Source organism: Sus scrofa, chromosome 8 (assembly GCF_000003025.6).
Source record: "Sus scrofa isolate TJ Tabasco breed Duroc chromosome 8, Sscrofa11.1, whole genome shotgun sequence".
Taxonomy (NCBI): Eukaryota; Metazoa; Chordata; class Mammalia; order Artiodactyla; family Suidae; genus Sus; species Sus scrofa.
In genome coordinates this window covers 115,821,672-115,838,382 of record NC_010450.4, presented here as the reverse complement: position 1 = coordinate 115,838,382, position 16,711 = coordinate 115,821,672, and the positions used below count along the sequence as shown (strand labels likewise).

The window sequence follows — 16,711 nt, the reverse complement described above, 5'->3', positions numbered from 1 at the left end:
TAGGGGCTAAAGCAAATACTGTTTTTTTTTTTTTTTTTTTTTTTGTCTTTTTGTCTTTTTGCCATTTCTGGGGCCGCTCTGTGGCATTTGGAGGTTCCCAGGCTAGGGGTCGAATCAGAGCTGTAGCTGCCGGCCTACGCCAGAGCCACAGCAACACGGAATCTGAGCCGCATCTGCGACCCACACCACAGCTCACGGCAACACCGGATCCTTAACCCACTGAGCAAGGCCAGGGATGAACCCGCAACCTCATGGTTCCTAGTCGGATTCATTAACCACTGAGCCATGATGGGACTCCAGCAAATACTGTTTAAACTGAATATCGAAGGCTGCCTAGATGTTAGTCCACCGGGCAAGGGGAAGAATGGCATTCCATGTAAAAGCGCGGAAGTATTAGAGTATGCTATTTCCTGGGAGCTGCTATTAGTTGGTGTATTTGTGGATGGGACTGGAGATAAGGCTTGTGAGATAGCCAGGAATCACGTCATGGATGTGGTGTTGAATGCCATTCGAAGAGTTTGAAGCAGTATGATGAGCTCTAAGTAAACATGATGCATCATTGGTGCGTATAAGGGGGAGAATGGCGCTGCGAAATCTTGGTGAAGCTTGTGATCAGCAGGTCCCTCTAACAGCAGATTAGGCCTGGATGACATCCACAGTGCTGGAGGCAGGAAGACCGTGGGCCATTACTTATTTAATCAGTCCCTTACTGAGGGACATTTAAGTCATTTCCAGGTTTTCATTTAAGGTTCTTTAACAGATACATTTGGAACAATTAGTGAATTCATGCTTTCCTTAAAAAAAAAAATGCATGAGCCAAACTGACAAATGCCTCAAATCCTATAATTCTATGCACAGTCACAAAGTTGATTCCATTTTATAGTTAATAAATGGCTGGCTCTTTATATAATAGGGACACTTTAAACATAAGGATTTTGGTTGCTGGAAGAAGTGGTGATGGTTACATTTAAAATTTTCTGGTCTTTTGTGATGATTGCTCAATACTCCTATTCAAAATTAGAGCATCATGTCCTTAACTAAAACACATCGAATTTTCACCTGAAATGTGCTTTATTATATCTCAGTGAATTCTTACATTATGATATGCAATGTCTTGTAATTATTTTTGAAAGAAATTTTGTGGCACAGCTTCCTTTCAAAACCTCTTCTGACTCTCTTAAGCCTGTGTAATTGATCACTTCCTCTTTGTATCCTCTGCCTGCATCTAGGACATCTTCGCTTACTTTCTTCTCTCCTTACTAGACTTGCCTACTTGACGTTGAAGACTTGCTCTTATTGATTTTATTATTCCCTGCACTTAAGACAGTTTCTTAGACACTCTTGCTGTTCCTCTTTGTCATTCTTACAATTCTTATTATAGATAACATTTGTTTTAGCTTTAACTATGAGCCGAACACCATTCTAAGTACTTTACTTGGATTTTTCTCATTTAATCCTCCCAAGAAACCCATGGGTAAATGCTGTCTGCACCGTGTTGTTTACTATTTGTAAAGTAAAAATGGCCATGCTGAGAACTTCCTCTGGTTCAACCTGTGATCTCCATTTTAGAGCAGAGAAGAGCTGGGTAGTCTGCATAGGTCACACATTTCCCAAGTGGTAGAGCTGGGACCCCAGCAATCTACCTCCAGCATCTGTGCTCTTACCCGCTTCTCTACAGCACACTGATAAGTGAACAACAGCTCATGGTTAAGAAATATTTGTCAAGGTAGTTAAGAAGTATTTGTCAAGGTATGCATATTAGCCTACCCATGTTTATAAATTTTCCCTATCTTTATATCTGAAAATTTGCAAATCCACAGAGGAGTTGGAAGTATAGCAACAGTAAATAGCCATGTACTCTTCATGTACAATTGTTAACATATTACACGTTTGCATATATGCACACACTCTCTCAGTATTTTACTGAGCCATTTGAAAGTAACTTACAGACATAATGACTCTTAATGCCTACATTCTTCAGCATGCATCCATTATCACACTTAAGAAATTTAACATAGGTACAATCATATTATGTAATAAGCATTTTATACTTAGAGTTCCCAAATTATCCCCCGAATGGTTTTTATGGATTTTTTTTCTTTTTTATTGGATCCAATCAAGGGCTATTTATTGCAATTAGTTGACATTCTTCTTTGGTCTCCTTTAATTTAGAACAACTTTAGAACTGTTCGGTATCTAATTTTTTTTTTCTTGACAATGACATTTTTCGAGAGTCCAGGTCAAGTGCCTGATAGAATGTTGCACAATCTAAATTTATCCAATATTAGGGTTAAACCTTTTTTTACAAAAGTACTAGATAGATGATCATATGTTAGGACATTCCCATTGCATGTAAAGTCAATTTGTTCTTTTGCTGGTGATGCAAAGTCTAATCACTTGATTAAGAGCCCATCTACCTGACTTTTCCATTGAAAGGCACTCTCTCTCTATAATTAGTAACTAATCTAGGGGATGATACATTGAAACTGGATATCCTGTTTTCCAGCAATTCATCTTTAACATCTATGGATAATTTTTGCTCAAATTATTTCAGTGGTAGTTGTAAAATTATTTTTCAAATTCTGTCATTTCTTCTGCATGGTTGCTGGCATTCTTCTGGAAAGAGGAGCTCTGTTTTCCTCTTTTTGTCTTTTTTTTTTTTTTTTTTTTTTTGCTATTTCTTGGGCCGCTCCCGCGGCATATGGAGGTTCCCAGGCTAGGGGTTGAATCAGAGCTGTAGCCACTGGCCTATGCCAGAGCCACAGCAACACGGGATCCGAGCCACGTCTGCAACCTACACCACAGCTCACAGCAACGCTGGATCGTTAACCCACTGAGCAAGGGCAGAGACCGAACCCGCGACCTCATGGTTCCTAGTCGGATTCGTTAACCACTGCGCCACGACGGGAACTCCTGTTTTCCTCTTTTTTAGAATCATTTTGGACCCATGGATTCTTTTATTATTTAATGGTTATCAATTACTATTCTTATTCTTCTTGGTGCTTAAATTATCCCAAATCTGACCAGTGGGAGCCCCTCCAAGCAGCTCCTGTGTCCTCTTTACTTATTTCCATTGTTCTTTGACTATATCCTTGCTTTTCATCCCAGCAAAATATTTCAGCCCATCTGCCCCACCCGATTCCTTATGTAGTGGGATGGCATTTAGAAACAAAGATCTGGGTGTTATGTGTGCTCATTGCTACTGTTACTCTAGTTAAAAACAAATAAGCAAGCAACAAACAACAGCAAAAACAACCCACAGATCTACCTCACACTTCCAGATAAATAGTAACTTTTCTGATGTGTTCTTAAAGTCTCATTTGGCATTAATCTAAATTCCTGTCTTTAACCATAAGGAAAACAGAAAAGTTAAAATTTTAAGTAAACTGAAAGCAACAGCATTTTTCAGATTTCTTAAGTGAAAAGGGATAGTGTCTAGTTATGGTCAATAAAAATTAGCTTGAGATACAAAGATGCAGAAGCAGGAGGTTATTTTCTTTGGTCAACTTGAGGAATTAAAAGTTAAATAGTGAGAGATGAACTAGGTACTTGAGAAATTCCAGCTGGATGCTCCCAAAGACAAAAATAAAATGAGTTAACTAGATAGCTCTTGGGAAATAACAGTATATAGAGAGAGCAGTAATCCTTATTTATTATTTTAATTTCATACTCTAAATTAGTTAACATTTATAGTTAATTATTGGTTGAAATTCTTTGTCCTTTTTTTTTTTTCCCCCAGGGCTGCACCTGCGGCATATGAAAGTTTCCAGCTAGGGTCAAATTGTAGCTGCAGCTGTGGGCCAACACCACAGCCACAGCAATGCCAGATCCTTAATCCCCTGAGCAAGGACAGGGATCGAACCCACATCCTCACGGATACTAGTTGGATTGTTACTGCTGAGCCACAACAGGAACTTCATGAGTTGAAATCTTAATAAAAATAATGTTACATAAAATATGACAGCAAAAAAATCATGGATGGAGTAATATATCAGAAGGGATAACAGTTCTATATTTCATTAATGATTCAGAATCTGGGCTCTGTACAAAACAAACAATGGAGTAAAGAGATTATTTTATGTTGAGATAGTCTGGCAGGATTACTTTAATTTTCTTAAGTTATAGATTATATTCTTTTTTTTTTTTTTTTTTTTTTTTTTTTTTTTTTTTTTGGTCTTTTTAGGGCTGTACCCATGGCATATGGAAGTTCTCAGGCTAGGGGTCAAATTGGAGCTACAGCTGCTGGCCTATGCCACAGCCAAAACAACACCAGATCCAAGCTGCGTCTTCGACCTACACCATAGCTCAGGCAACACCAGATCCTTAACCCACTGAGCGAGGCCCGGGATCGAACCCGCAATCTCATGGTTCCTAGTCAGATTCCACTGTGCCAAGACGAGAACTCTGTAGATTGTATTCTTAACTGCAACTTTTCTTTCCTACAAATGTAATTTAATACTTTATGCCTTTAATTACGCTTGATACTCTCTATCTTTCTCATCCTTTCCTGATTAGTGTTTTTACCATAATCTCACTCTCCTTTCTTCCAAATCCACTCAAAATGCTGTTTCTAGCCTTTTTCTGAATACCAGAAGAATTAGCAGCTTGACCATGGAACTGGATGAGAAATTTTTATTGAAATCAGGCAAGTCACTTAACCTTCTGTGCTTTTACTTGTCTGGTGGCAAAATGAAGACTATGTTTGTCTCTCTGCTGCCTTCTATGGATATTGTGGGGGTAAATTTAATCAGTCATGTAAAATGGTTTTGCATTCTGGATTCATGAGATCGTTTAGTACATAGTATTTTATAGTGATAACAATCACAGGCACTTTTATTTCAATTTTTTACTACAGAAGGAATTTACATTTGAAAACAGGATATTTGATGCTAGTATCCAGGATAAAAGAAGCCTGCAGAGTTGTTTTCCTCTGGAGATCTTGTAATCTGTAGGATTCTTCCCTCTGGATTTGTTGTACCTATGACATACCTATGTGTATAGGGAGGCTCAAAGCCCTTTCCCGTGGAGCCTTGTAAAGCTCAGCCTCCATTTCTTCCAGGTCCATATAATACAGCAATGACTTGTCTAATGCTTCTTTCAGCAACTCTTTCTCTTCCAAGGCCAGTTGCTCTTTGAAAAAAGATATTTCTTATTGTATGTTCCTGTTCCCTTCAAATGAGTTTGTCCATATCTCAGTTCTGTGGAGCTTGTTAGAGGTCATGAGAGCTCTTGGAGATCTCAGTTTTGTATCCATTCATCCTTCTGCCTTGCCCATGCAGACTTCTGTGTCACCTTTGCTTCTAAATTATAGACCCCAGAGGACAAGGTTCTTTGTTCTGCTTTAGTGGTGCCATGTCTGAATGGCATCGTGATGTAAGACTGAAAAAATTACGAATGATTCTTAGGATTCTAAAGACAATCTCACTTACTTTAAGAAAATCCTTCTCAAGAGTTCCCACTGTGGCACAGTGGGTTAAGGATCCAGTGTTACTGCGGTTGTGGTATAGGTCAAAGCTTTGGCTTGGATTCCATACCATGGGTGTGGCCAAAAAAGAAAAAAAGAAAATCCTTCTCAAGTTACAACGTCTGAGGTTGAGTCGGCTTTTCTCTTGTCACTTTCCAGAGTCACCATCTGCTTGGGTATCTCAACATGTCCTTATTTTATTTTATTTTTTATAAATGTTGGCACTTGACTCCCAAGTATGATTAGATTACATAAGAAATATTATATAGAACTGATGTGAGAGTTTATTTTCCCCTAACTTATTTGATAACTTTGTCCGACTCAGTGTCAGAAAGCATTGCCCAACTCTCAGAACCCCAGTTACATCAGTAGGATGAATTTTTAAGAGTAAAATTTTAGATTGGAGTCAAACAGAAGAGGCTTGGACATGTGACTTAAAGAGCTATGTTTGCTTTGCCAGTTGAGACTTGTTTCTTTTTCTAGTTAAAGTAATGACTTAGGGTTATTTTAAGGGCACTTTGGAGACTGTGCAGCGGGATTGTTGGAGAGTAGATTTTGAGTGTGATTTGCCCATTTGAGCTTAATTCTGGTGCTGGATTAAGGTGGGTGGGAATCTGTCATTCATTGACTGTGATCCTCACCTGAATTTATTACCAAGCTGCTAAACCATTTGAAAACAGGATGCTAGTGCACAGGGGACCGAATATGGCCCAGGCTTCTTATCCCTGATCCAGGTGAGGTTCAGAGAAATGCTGCCTTTTCTGATTTTCTGTAGCGACAACAGACACATTATTTCCTACAAATCAAGTGTCTCCTCTCTTTTTTGATATTTTTAGAAGCTCATTCTAGAATAGACTAGTAAAAATAGTCCACTTAGTTTGTTTTTTTTCCTGACCTGCCCTTCACAGAAGGTGGTAAAGTTTGTTGTATGCCAGCCACTGAGAGCTCCCATTATAGTGTGGTTGATTTTCAGAGGGTGGTTCTGTTTACAGAATTTGGGAATCATTTTTCTCTAGTCTCAAAGTGAATATGTATTTTCTAATTTTTGCATATAGAAATGAAGTTCTTTAGATATTTCTGAATATGATATTATAGGTATAAGATAACTTTGAGAAGTTATATTTCTTTACTAGAGTTTCATCCTAAAATTTCTATTCTAACTGCATATACAAAGAAAGCTTGATGGTAAACACAGATGAGGTCCAGATTCCACAGCCTTGGGCTCAAGGATAGTCAGTTAGCGCTTGTAATTGTAACTGTATTGTAATTACACTTGACTGCAAGTAACACTGACACAGAGGCCAGCATCCTAAATTGCTAGGATGGCCATTTAGGGTTAATATTATTATGACTTCTAGCTCTGCCTCTTTTTCTTTCTTAAGATTCACCTCATGATCACAGAGTAGCTGCTGTAGGTCAGCTATGACTTCTACATTCCAGGCAAGGAGACAATGGTGGGCATACTCGTCAACCACCTTTTAAAGTAGCTTTTAAATTCCAAAAGCTCCATGCAATAACTTCTGTTAACATACAATTGGCCAGAATTTAGTCACTTGGCTACCCAAATGTGTCAGGGAAGATAGGGAAAGTACTTTTCCATTGCTAAGTCATTACCCACTCAAAAAAAAAAAAAAAAAAAAAAAGGAAGAAAGAAGGAAAGGAAAGGAAAGAAGAAAAAAGCCATTCTATTTTAAAAGAAGAAGGGGGAAAATAGGTATTAGTAAGCACAGCAGTTTCTACCACCAATGTCTTTTATGATCTTTGATCGCATCTGCTGTTCTAAGCACTTGACGGTATAGCACCACCACAACTGTGGCCTTCTTAGAGAACCCACTCCATTGTCCTTCCCCAGCCTCCGCTCATATCCTGAAAGGCTATCTCTGCCTCTTACTTTTAAGGTACGAGGCATTTCCCGTCGGAGGCCTTTCCAGGGCTTCGGGCTCAGTTATTATTTGTCCCTTCCCCCTCTTTCATCTCATCTCTCTGTCATAGCCCCTGTTAACTCTCAGCCAACATATTAAAGTTTCACAGTTAATTTTCATACCCTCTGCAACTCCCTCAACCCCCACCCACCACTTGCCAATAGAATAATTCATCTTTTAAATGTTCAATACCTGTTTATTGAATCCCATTGCAGACCCAATGACAGCAAAATAGTAGAAGAAAGTCCTTTTGTGCACCATTTTTCAAAGGGTTTTCTTTTTATAAGAGGAAGAAAATTGGTTATATCATCACTGTTCCAATTAATAGCTATTGGTTAATATATAGGTCATTGGTTCCTTCAGTAAATGGTCTGTTGGATAGATGTGCAAACAGCAGTTTGAAAATACTGGCTCCCTAAACGCCAATGAAACATTAACAGTCTGGGTCTCTTGGAATGAGGGCATTTGATATGTCCAAGGTTAGGCCACGCCACTGAGAACAAACAGCAAAGGGGTGGGAGGGGAGAACCATAAAAACTTTTGTTTCTGAAAAGGTCCTGGAAGTACTATAAATGGATGCTTGTCAAGGTGATCAGTGGCTAAGAAGGCAACACAGGCTGGGTGCCTCATACTTATTTATTTCATAAAGTGTCCTCTTCCAAATGAACTTTTCCATGCTTTTAAGTGGTACTTTCTCAACTTCTTGTTCATGTTTTGAGAGATGTTTTCAAATTCCAGATATTTGAGGAGGTTAGTACCTTGACCTGAATTTAATTATTTTAAGGTGTTTACTTTTTCAATATGACACTTCGGTTACCTCAGTGATACTTGACTCATTCAGGCTGTATTCATGTATACTTGTTAAGATTTATGGAACATCTCTTTTCAAGATGAAAAAAACTTTCTTTTTAACTTGAATTTCCTGGTGATTGGACCTAGAAATTGCATAAAGGATGGCTTATTTCTGGGCCTTGTTTTTAAAACTGCACGTACACTGTCTCCCAGGTATACAGTGACTAACGCATAGTGTTGGAAGGTCCTCCTAGAGAGTTCATTTCCTCTCCCAGAGCTGAACAGAATTGCTTCCTGTTGAACGTCATGCCATAATCTAAAATCGGATTTTTATGCATTTCCCCAGTGTGTTTCTCTGCCATTTACTTGTTACACTCTGCTTGTCCTTTCTTTCTGTAAGCTTTTACACTACATCCGTATAGAGCAGCACTAGGGCTAGTTGTGGTACAAGGTCCAGTTGGGTGACAGCTACAGGCAGGGGAGGCCTGAAAGGAAGATTGGCAAATAAGCCCGGGGCTTTCCAGGCTAGGGGAGGGTTGCTGAGAGCTGAGTGAGGAAATGTAGAAAACACCAAAAATAACATGCACGTCAGTTTCACAGGGGGGTTAGAGTTTTGAAGGAAAGGATGTTTGAGAATTGTCTGACACTGGGAACATCTCCCAGAATGGAGAAAAGCATGGGCTGATAGGGGAGGAAGCAGGTGTCAGGGACTGGAGAACACAGGGTCACTGTTGCCCCCACTCCCCTTGGTCTTCAGGACCCATCTGCTTTTCACCCAAGGGTTAATGAAGCCCATCCCTTCCTGCCAAACCCATGAGACATGCCTTCTGCACATCAGCGAGTGTCTAGTCCATCCTATGTATCATCACAGGCTGATAGCCTCAGAGTTTTAAATTTTTATCAAGTAATTCTGATGATGATGATGATGATAAGGTTTTCATTTCCTGTGGATAAAGTGTATATGCCTCAATCTGAAATTTAGGGAACATCATGGTCTGGTACCACTCACCTATGATTGTCTACCTCTTCCTCTTCCCCCAGCATTTACCCATCTCTTTAGCTTGACAAGCCTCCTCAGTGTCCTCTAAATAAATGATGGCCTGTTTTGCTGTACAGTTCTCCATTCCTTGGATGGTCCACTCTCTTCTCTGTCTGCCCGGGCTTCAAGATCCACCTCAAGATCTCTTCCTCGAGGCTTTCTATGTAACTCTATATGGATATGCCTGTGTGATGATTTCGTCACAAATTTCATATGTGCCCCTGATTTTGCTCATCAATAAATGTTGTCTTGAATGAAAAACATGATTGTTTTGTTTCTTCGTCTAGATTGTAAGCTCCTTGAGACCAGTGCCTACACTATAGAATGATTTTTCATGTGTTCTAATATCTGGTGTAGCACCATATGCATATTTGTTATAGAGCAAGATTACTCCATCTGGAACCATCACATTTGAGACTGGATAACTTGTTTTGTGAGGGTTTATCTGAGCCCTGTAGGATATCTAGCAGCATCCCTGTATTCTACCCACTAGATGCCAGGAGCCCCTCTTCCCAGTGTAACAATTAAAAGTGGCTCCATTTGTGCAAAATGCCCTCTAGGCAGCAAAAATACCCCTAGCTGAGCAATCACTGTGTAGAGTAAGCAGAATAAATTTGAACCTGTATCTTGGCAGGAGTTGAAGACTATGAAAAGATTTGAGTGATGATTTATAGCATTGTTGATGGAAGACCGGAAATGTAAAATAGAACTTTCTATTTTCTGTGATAGGCTGTGGAAGGTCTCTTATAGATTGATGAGCAATTACAATGCAACTTAAAGTTAAGAAAGGGCAGGATGAGAGAAATGTTCTTAAGTTGACATTTCGAAAAAAATGAGTTTCAGTTTTTAATTCATTTTGAACCATTTTGTACTTAGGAATACCTCTTCCAATAAAATAAGTATTTTGTTATTTAATTGGAAATTTATCTGAAGCTCACACTTACCTTTGAATTAAGAACTGCATTTCGAAGCATATTTGAGAAAATGTGTTTGAAATTATGGGTGCCAGTTATTATAAAGTTATAACTGTTGACAAACATCAGTTGTGTTTCTACATAATTTTCCAATTTTTCCTCTTTTTTGACTATTTGAGTATTGTCCTCACGTTTAGCAGAATTTCCAGCCCCAAGCAACACACACATACATAACACGTATATGTGAAAGTGTGTAGTCTAGACAGTGTTTACTCCTCCAGGACACAGTGATTTTTATATATTTCTGTTACTTACTTTAAGTTCTTAGTTTTTTTTTTTCTTTATCAAACTAGCACATGACATAGATACTGCATGGTTGATATACTGCTGACCTAGAAATAATACATGATATCCTCTTTTCACAGCTGTGTGCCAACCACAGTGCAAACATGGTGAATGTATCGGCCCCAACAAATGCAAATGTCATCCTGGTTATGCTGGGAAAACCTGCAATCAAGGTAGGGAAACCGTGTGACCCAAGTAAAGAGTCATGTGCCCTCTCTACACTTGCCTGATAGAAAAATTTAGGTTCTCATGCAAACTACTTTTCCATGACCATCGTCCTCAAATAGTTGAGATGCCATTTTGCTGAAAGATAAAAACGTAATAATGGTAAATCTTTTAAAATCTAATCAGAGGACAATTAAAAGAATTTCACCCTCTTAGTGTTAATAATGAAAATGTATTTCGAAAAAGAGAAAATTGCAGCATCAGTAACACTAGAAGCCTTACCTTCTGCTCTTCCTTGATCTTCCACTAAGTGGTTGGGAAGCGTCTCCGTTAGATGAAAACACTTTAATTCTCAAGTCAGGTAGGAGGTCCGGCTTGAAATGTTGAGTCCCTCTGACTCTGAGCTCTTTCATCTTTATGAGGAAATTCCCTTCATTTGTTGACCGGTTCGTAGTGTTTGTCAGAGAAACAAATATCTTGATTAGCAAGTTATTTTTAATTGGTGTCGCTTGCTTATAAAAGCAAATATTTATTTAGCTCTCATGTACTTTACATATATTACCGATTTTCATCACTCTAACAGCAGAGTGTTATTTATTATAATTAAGCTATAAATAATAGTATTGTTTCATTTTTCATTCGAAGAAACCTTGGGGATATTAGGTGTCCTGCCCAAAGTTCATAAAATGAGTTGGTAAAAGATCTACTCTGTCACCTTAGAGCTATTGTCTATATAATTCATGTCTCTTTCCACCAGTGTAATTTTGGAGGAAGAAAATATCACTGGAAATGTGATCCTCTGACTCATGCTGCACAACAAGGCTGACAAGGCTTGTCTTTTTAATTAATTTTACTCGAAACCTTTCTACCATTAGGTGTTTACAAAACTGAAGTAAAGAAAAGATAGGCTTAGATTTCACTAGAAGGATGCAAGTATAAAGGCGTCAAAACTTTCCACTTAGTCCTTCAAATAATATTCCCTTTCATTTTAAATGTCAGATGAAACAGTTAAGGCCTCACTGTTCCATAGATACTTAGTTGACCTCATCTGATCCAGAAATGATCTTGTTGAAATATTCTTGTTCTTCAACATCTGAAAGTCCTTGAGGTATGTCACGTAAACTCATCATTTATAGACATAGTTTTCACGAGAATCAGGAACACTGGTATTTGAAAGTATATGTGATTGTTCATGAACTGCCAGCTGAAATCCACATTAGTAGAATGTGACCTGTGCGATGGGGCGGGGCGAGACAAGCTGTGCTTCTAAAGTGTGTTCTTTATTATCAGCTGCTTATTGATGACTGATGTTTTCCAAAACTTCTTTTCTGTCGTACAGTATCTATTTTTAAAGTGGAATTTGCCTACATACATGGGTAGTATTTTGAAATAAGTAGGGTTCTTATGATCTCACTTTCCTCTTTTAAAAATCCAGTTGATTTTTCTTCTCCAGTGTGAGTTGTCAAGTGGCAGCATGTTCAGGTCTGATTATTGAGTTGTCAGTGTTCTTCTTAGAGTGCCAGCGTGCTCCTTTTTAAAGTGCTGAACGTAAGCCATCAGAGGCGTCATTAATGTGTCAGCACCATAAAACTCTGTTGTCCCAATGCCAGGAATTTATACAAAGAAGATTATTACAAGAAACGACTGTTGAGATGGCAGAGAAATTCATTTAAATTTATTTGCAGGCGCTGCATCAACTTTAATGTGGTTCAAAGACACTAAAACTATCATTGGAACACGGATCCATCTCTGGGTATCTCTTATTTTCAGAAAATAGGTTTACCATGTACTTTTTCCTGCAGTACGTACTTATTTCTCTCAAGAAAAATTGAAATATACTGAGTTGAAATCTTGCCTGCCCAAATGAAATATAGTTAGGGGGAAGAGAGTTTTATTAGTGGCAAAATGGGATTTTACACCTGCAGAATGGTGCTGCCACTGAAAATGTAATTTCAAGTTCAATCTTGTATATAAAACTCCAGACTACAGTAAACCTGTGTGTTTTAATCATCTCTCTCTTTTCCTTCCTTACCAAAAATGCAGCTCTAGCAAGTTCCTGATGGGAAGGTTTATATTGTTTGAGAGCAGGAACCCTTTGTGGGCTGCCTCTGACTTCTAGGTTCCCCCAAACTATTATTAAAATGATTTGCACATAAGCACACATTAAATACTTCTTTAGTGGCTGCTTCGTGTAATAATTCTTGGTCTTGAACACCATAGTGACTTGAAGAGTTCGAGGGAATTGTCTGCTACAGCTCCTTAGTCCCTGAATCCATGAACTGTCAGGGTGAGAGGCTGCTGTGAGTGAGCTGGTTAAGTGGGGTAGCTGTTAAGAGACCCCCAGAAATGTTATTAGAGCAAATTGTCTATATCTGCTGCATAACAAATTAACTCAGAATGTTTTTATCCAGACTATATCTTTTTTTTTCTTCTCTTTCCTCTTTCTTCTCTCTTTCTCTTCTCTTTCTCTCTTTCTCTCTTTTTCTTTCTTTCTTTTCTTTCCTTCCTTCTTCCTTCCTTCCTTCCTTCCTTCCTTTTAGGGCCAAACCTGTGGCATATGGACGTTCCCAGACTGGGGCTGAATCAGAGCTGTACTTGCTGGCCTAACTACAGCCACAGCAATGAGGGATCCAAGCCACGTCTGTGACTACACCACAGCTCATGGCAATGCCTGATCTTTAACCCACTGAGCGAGGCCAGGGATCGAACCTGTATCCTCATGGATACTAGTCTGGTTTGTAACCCGCTGAGCCACAGTGGGAACTCCTGGACTATATCCTTTAATAAAGTGGAAACATGCCTTAGAGATAGGGGTAATCAAACAGGTTTCTTTTTCCTTGAGAGAAATGTTCGGATGAGCTTAAGTTGAAATAATTTCCACAGGACTGGAAATTAACATTTGCTTCAACGTAGGTTTTGGTACAAGGCAAGTATCTGCTAAAAATGGTGCTGCAAGCTGTGTACTTTAGGAAATTCACCCCTTCCCTTCCCTCAGAATCTTGCTTGGTGGAGTGAGCAGCTTGAATAGAATACAAGCACTTAATAAGTGCTTTCAGAGCTTCCTGGGGAGCCTCAGGAATAGCAGGACAAGCCCACTTTGGAACTGGCTTAATTTAACAGCCTTGTCACAGGCTTAGTATGAACCTGCTGGTCATGGCTTGTGCCCTGAGTCATTCTTCGGATTTGCTATAGCCGGATCATGTGTAAAGTCGTGGGCTTGGACTGACCATATTCTATAACGCACACACACAAAAAAGTGCCTTTCACAGTAAATGAAGTTCTAACCTGAACTCTGGCAAGATTTGCTTTTTTCCACCTTAACTCTTCTGGTAATTTTATTCACATGGCTTTTCCTCCTCCTCGAGTCTCTGTACTCATACAAGCCCCCTTACCCCCTCAGCCAAAAAGAGTGTACTATTATAGATAACACCCTTTTACATGACTTTCCCATTGGAGAATAATTTGGGGCATGTACTGTATCATCTCATTGCATATTTTCAGGAATAAAAGATATTCTTTTGAATGTACAGTGTGCTTTATAGTAATTTCAGAAGAAACAATTTGCAAATATAATTCCTAATGTTTTGTTTGACATGGTTTATATTTCATATGTTGAATTCCTTATCTCAAGAAATAAATCAGTATCTTGTAGCCCAGAACCAGACAGTAAACTTTGGGAGCTAGTTAGTCTGAGTTGATTGCTTTCCTTAGCACAGCAGTTTAAATGCTTTAACCCTAATATTAAGGTAGTTTCTTCAGGCCTGACTTTTTTTTTGCTTTTTAGGGCCACACCCGCAGCATATGGAAATATGGAAATTCCCAGGCTAGGGGTCGAATTGGAGCTACAGCTGCCGGCCCACTGTGTGAGGCCAGAAATGGAACCCTCATCTTCATAGATACTAGTCGCATTTGTTTCTGCTGCTTCACAGTGGGTTACTCCAAGGCCTGACTTTTTGAAAGGTGTGGAGTCCCACCCCAGAAACCAGTGTTCATTTAATTTGGGAGGTTTAATTGTTCATAATATGATAGTCTTTAAACAGGATGTGATTGCCTTTTGACCCTACTTTAGGCCTCACCCATCTTATAACATTTTGGTGAGCTAATAATGGCAACAGTTAATCTTTTTTGCAGAAAACTTCTTATGTATATTATTTTTCCAGCCCCAGCCATCTCAAGTATTTTAAACTATTGTACAAAGTAATATAGGAAAGATTTTAAGTTGGTCATTTAAGACCTAAGTGTACCTAAACAGAGCAAGTTGATTATTATCAATTTTTGTATAATCTGTTTTTTTTTGAGTTGTCTCTTTCTTGATGACTAAAAACGACTATCTCATTTTGGGGATTAAAAATTGGTATGAGGGTGATGGAATGTAAACTTATAGTGTGTGTGCTGTGTGTGTGTGTGTGTGTGTGTGTGTGTGTGTTCTTGGGAAGCAAGATGGCAGAGATAAGTTTTAAGGACAATAGAAATTAAAATTTAAAAAGAGAAACCAGAAGAACGAGAAACTTATTTTTGTCAAGTATCTAGGGCATTCTTTTTGAACTCCAACAACTTTATGTAATTGTTTAATATATACTTACAAAGATTTTTAGGGCTAAAAATGACATCAGTTCAAAGTTGACTCTTATTACCTTCTTCCTGGTGTGAAGACGAACACTCCTACCCAACTCCTCTTGACCAAGGCAGTGAACAGCCTCTTTCACAACCCCCGGATCATCAAGCCACGAGTTTACCTTCAAGGGGTGAGCGTGCCTTGTTTCAGGTGGTCTGCTCCTCCCACCTGCACGGCTTCCTGCAGTGTTGTCACTTCTTGCCCGTGTTCTGAAGACTCGCCCCAGGAGTGCCCAGTCCTCCGCATCCTGAGCATGCGAAGCCAGCAGCAGAAATTGCCACCTGGTGCCAATTCTCTGTGCTCTAAAAAGCCTGGAGCCTCCCTTGTCCTTTCCCTGCATCAAGTATCCGTTGCTTTTCTTCTTTTTTTCTGGATTTCAAAATATTTTCTAAAAATCAGATAACAAAAGAACTTTTGTTTTTCTGTGTAGGTGAAGTCAGGAATTCCGAAGCAACTGAGACTGGGGTTATGATGGCTTTGGCTAAGTAGATTTTTGAGATTCTCAAGTCCTCTTCCCCAACAGTACATTTGGGATGTAGAGTTTTAGGTCACCTGGAAATCAAACGATAGCTTGGCTTCCTTCTTTTGTTGGACATTTTGTCATATTAGAAAGCCTGAGTTCTGCTTCTAGCACAGCCCTTAAATAGCTATATGATTACGTGCAAGTCATTTAATGTGTCTGCGTGTAAGCAAACCAATTGGTAATAGGAAAGTGATTCCTGCTCTCTTCACCTGCAGGGCTGGGGTGAGGCTAGAAACACCAAAAGTTTTAGCATCTTCATTTAGGCTGGAAAGTTTTGTAGAAAAATTGAGTGGCTGCCTGACTTTAAGTATTTCTTCCTTTTTTTTTTTTTTTTTTGGTCACGCCCATGGCATGCGGAAGTTCCTGGGACCGGAGATTAAACTTGCACCACGCGGTGACAATGCTAGATCCTTAACCATGGGCCACCAGGGGACTCCTAAAAGACATTAGGACTTTTTCCAAAAGATTTTATTTCTCGCTCACTCATAGATTTAGGAACTTATAATGACTGAGTTAAACTCATTTAAATTATTAATTACTGTTTCTGCTCATTAGGAACGTGATGCATTTGGATCAAAAAATTGGGGCAGTGAGATTAACTTCAGGGTGATTGAAAATTTAAAGAGTAAAAGTTATGGCAGTTGACATATTGAGATCTGCTTGCCTGTGACCTCCACTTGAATCAGATAAAATGTAAAAGCTTACGACTTCTGAGACATAACACAGTTTAAACCTCAAAGGGAAAAAAAAAGGTCCAAATTATGTTAAATGAATGAAAGATTATTTTCTTTAAAAATCCATTGGGTTATCTTACTCAGTGAATCTCTTCCAGATTTTCAAGCTCCTTGTCAGTGTTGCATGCTAATAAACTTTCTGATTCTTTTTTCTTCCTGAAGTATAACTATAATGCTATGCAGCTTGCATTTTTGTTC

General features: G+C 38.9%; 1 protein-coding gene across 5 annotated transcripts in view; it reads left to right on the top strand.

Annotated features, from left to right (window-relative positions):
* Positions 1-16,711, top strand: part of NPNT (nephronectin) — a 92,208-nt gene that overhangs the window by 22,788 nt on the left and 52,709 nt on the right. For 3 of the 5 annotated variants that reach the window (XM_021101707.1, XM_021101703.1, XM_021101704.1), the window contains 2 exons: positions 10,557-10,649; positions 15,294-15,386. In XM_021101707.1, coding sequence (XP_020957366.1) covers positions 10,557-10,649; positions 15,294-15,386 — 186 coding nt within the window. The remainder of the gene's footprint in view (positions 1-10,556; positions 10,650-15,293; positions 15,387-16,711) is intronic. The other 2 variants (XM_021101706.1, XM_021101705.1) reach the window with 1 other exon arrangement.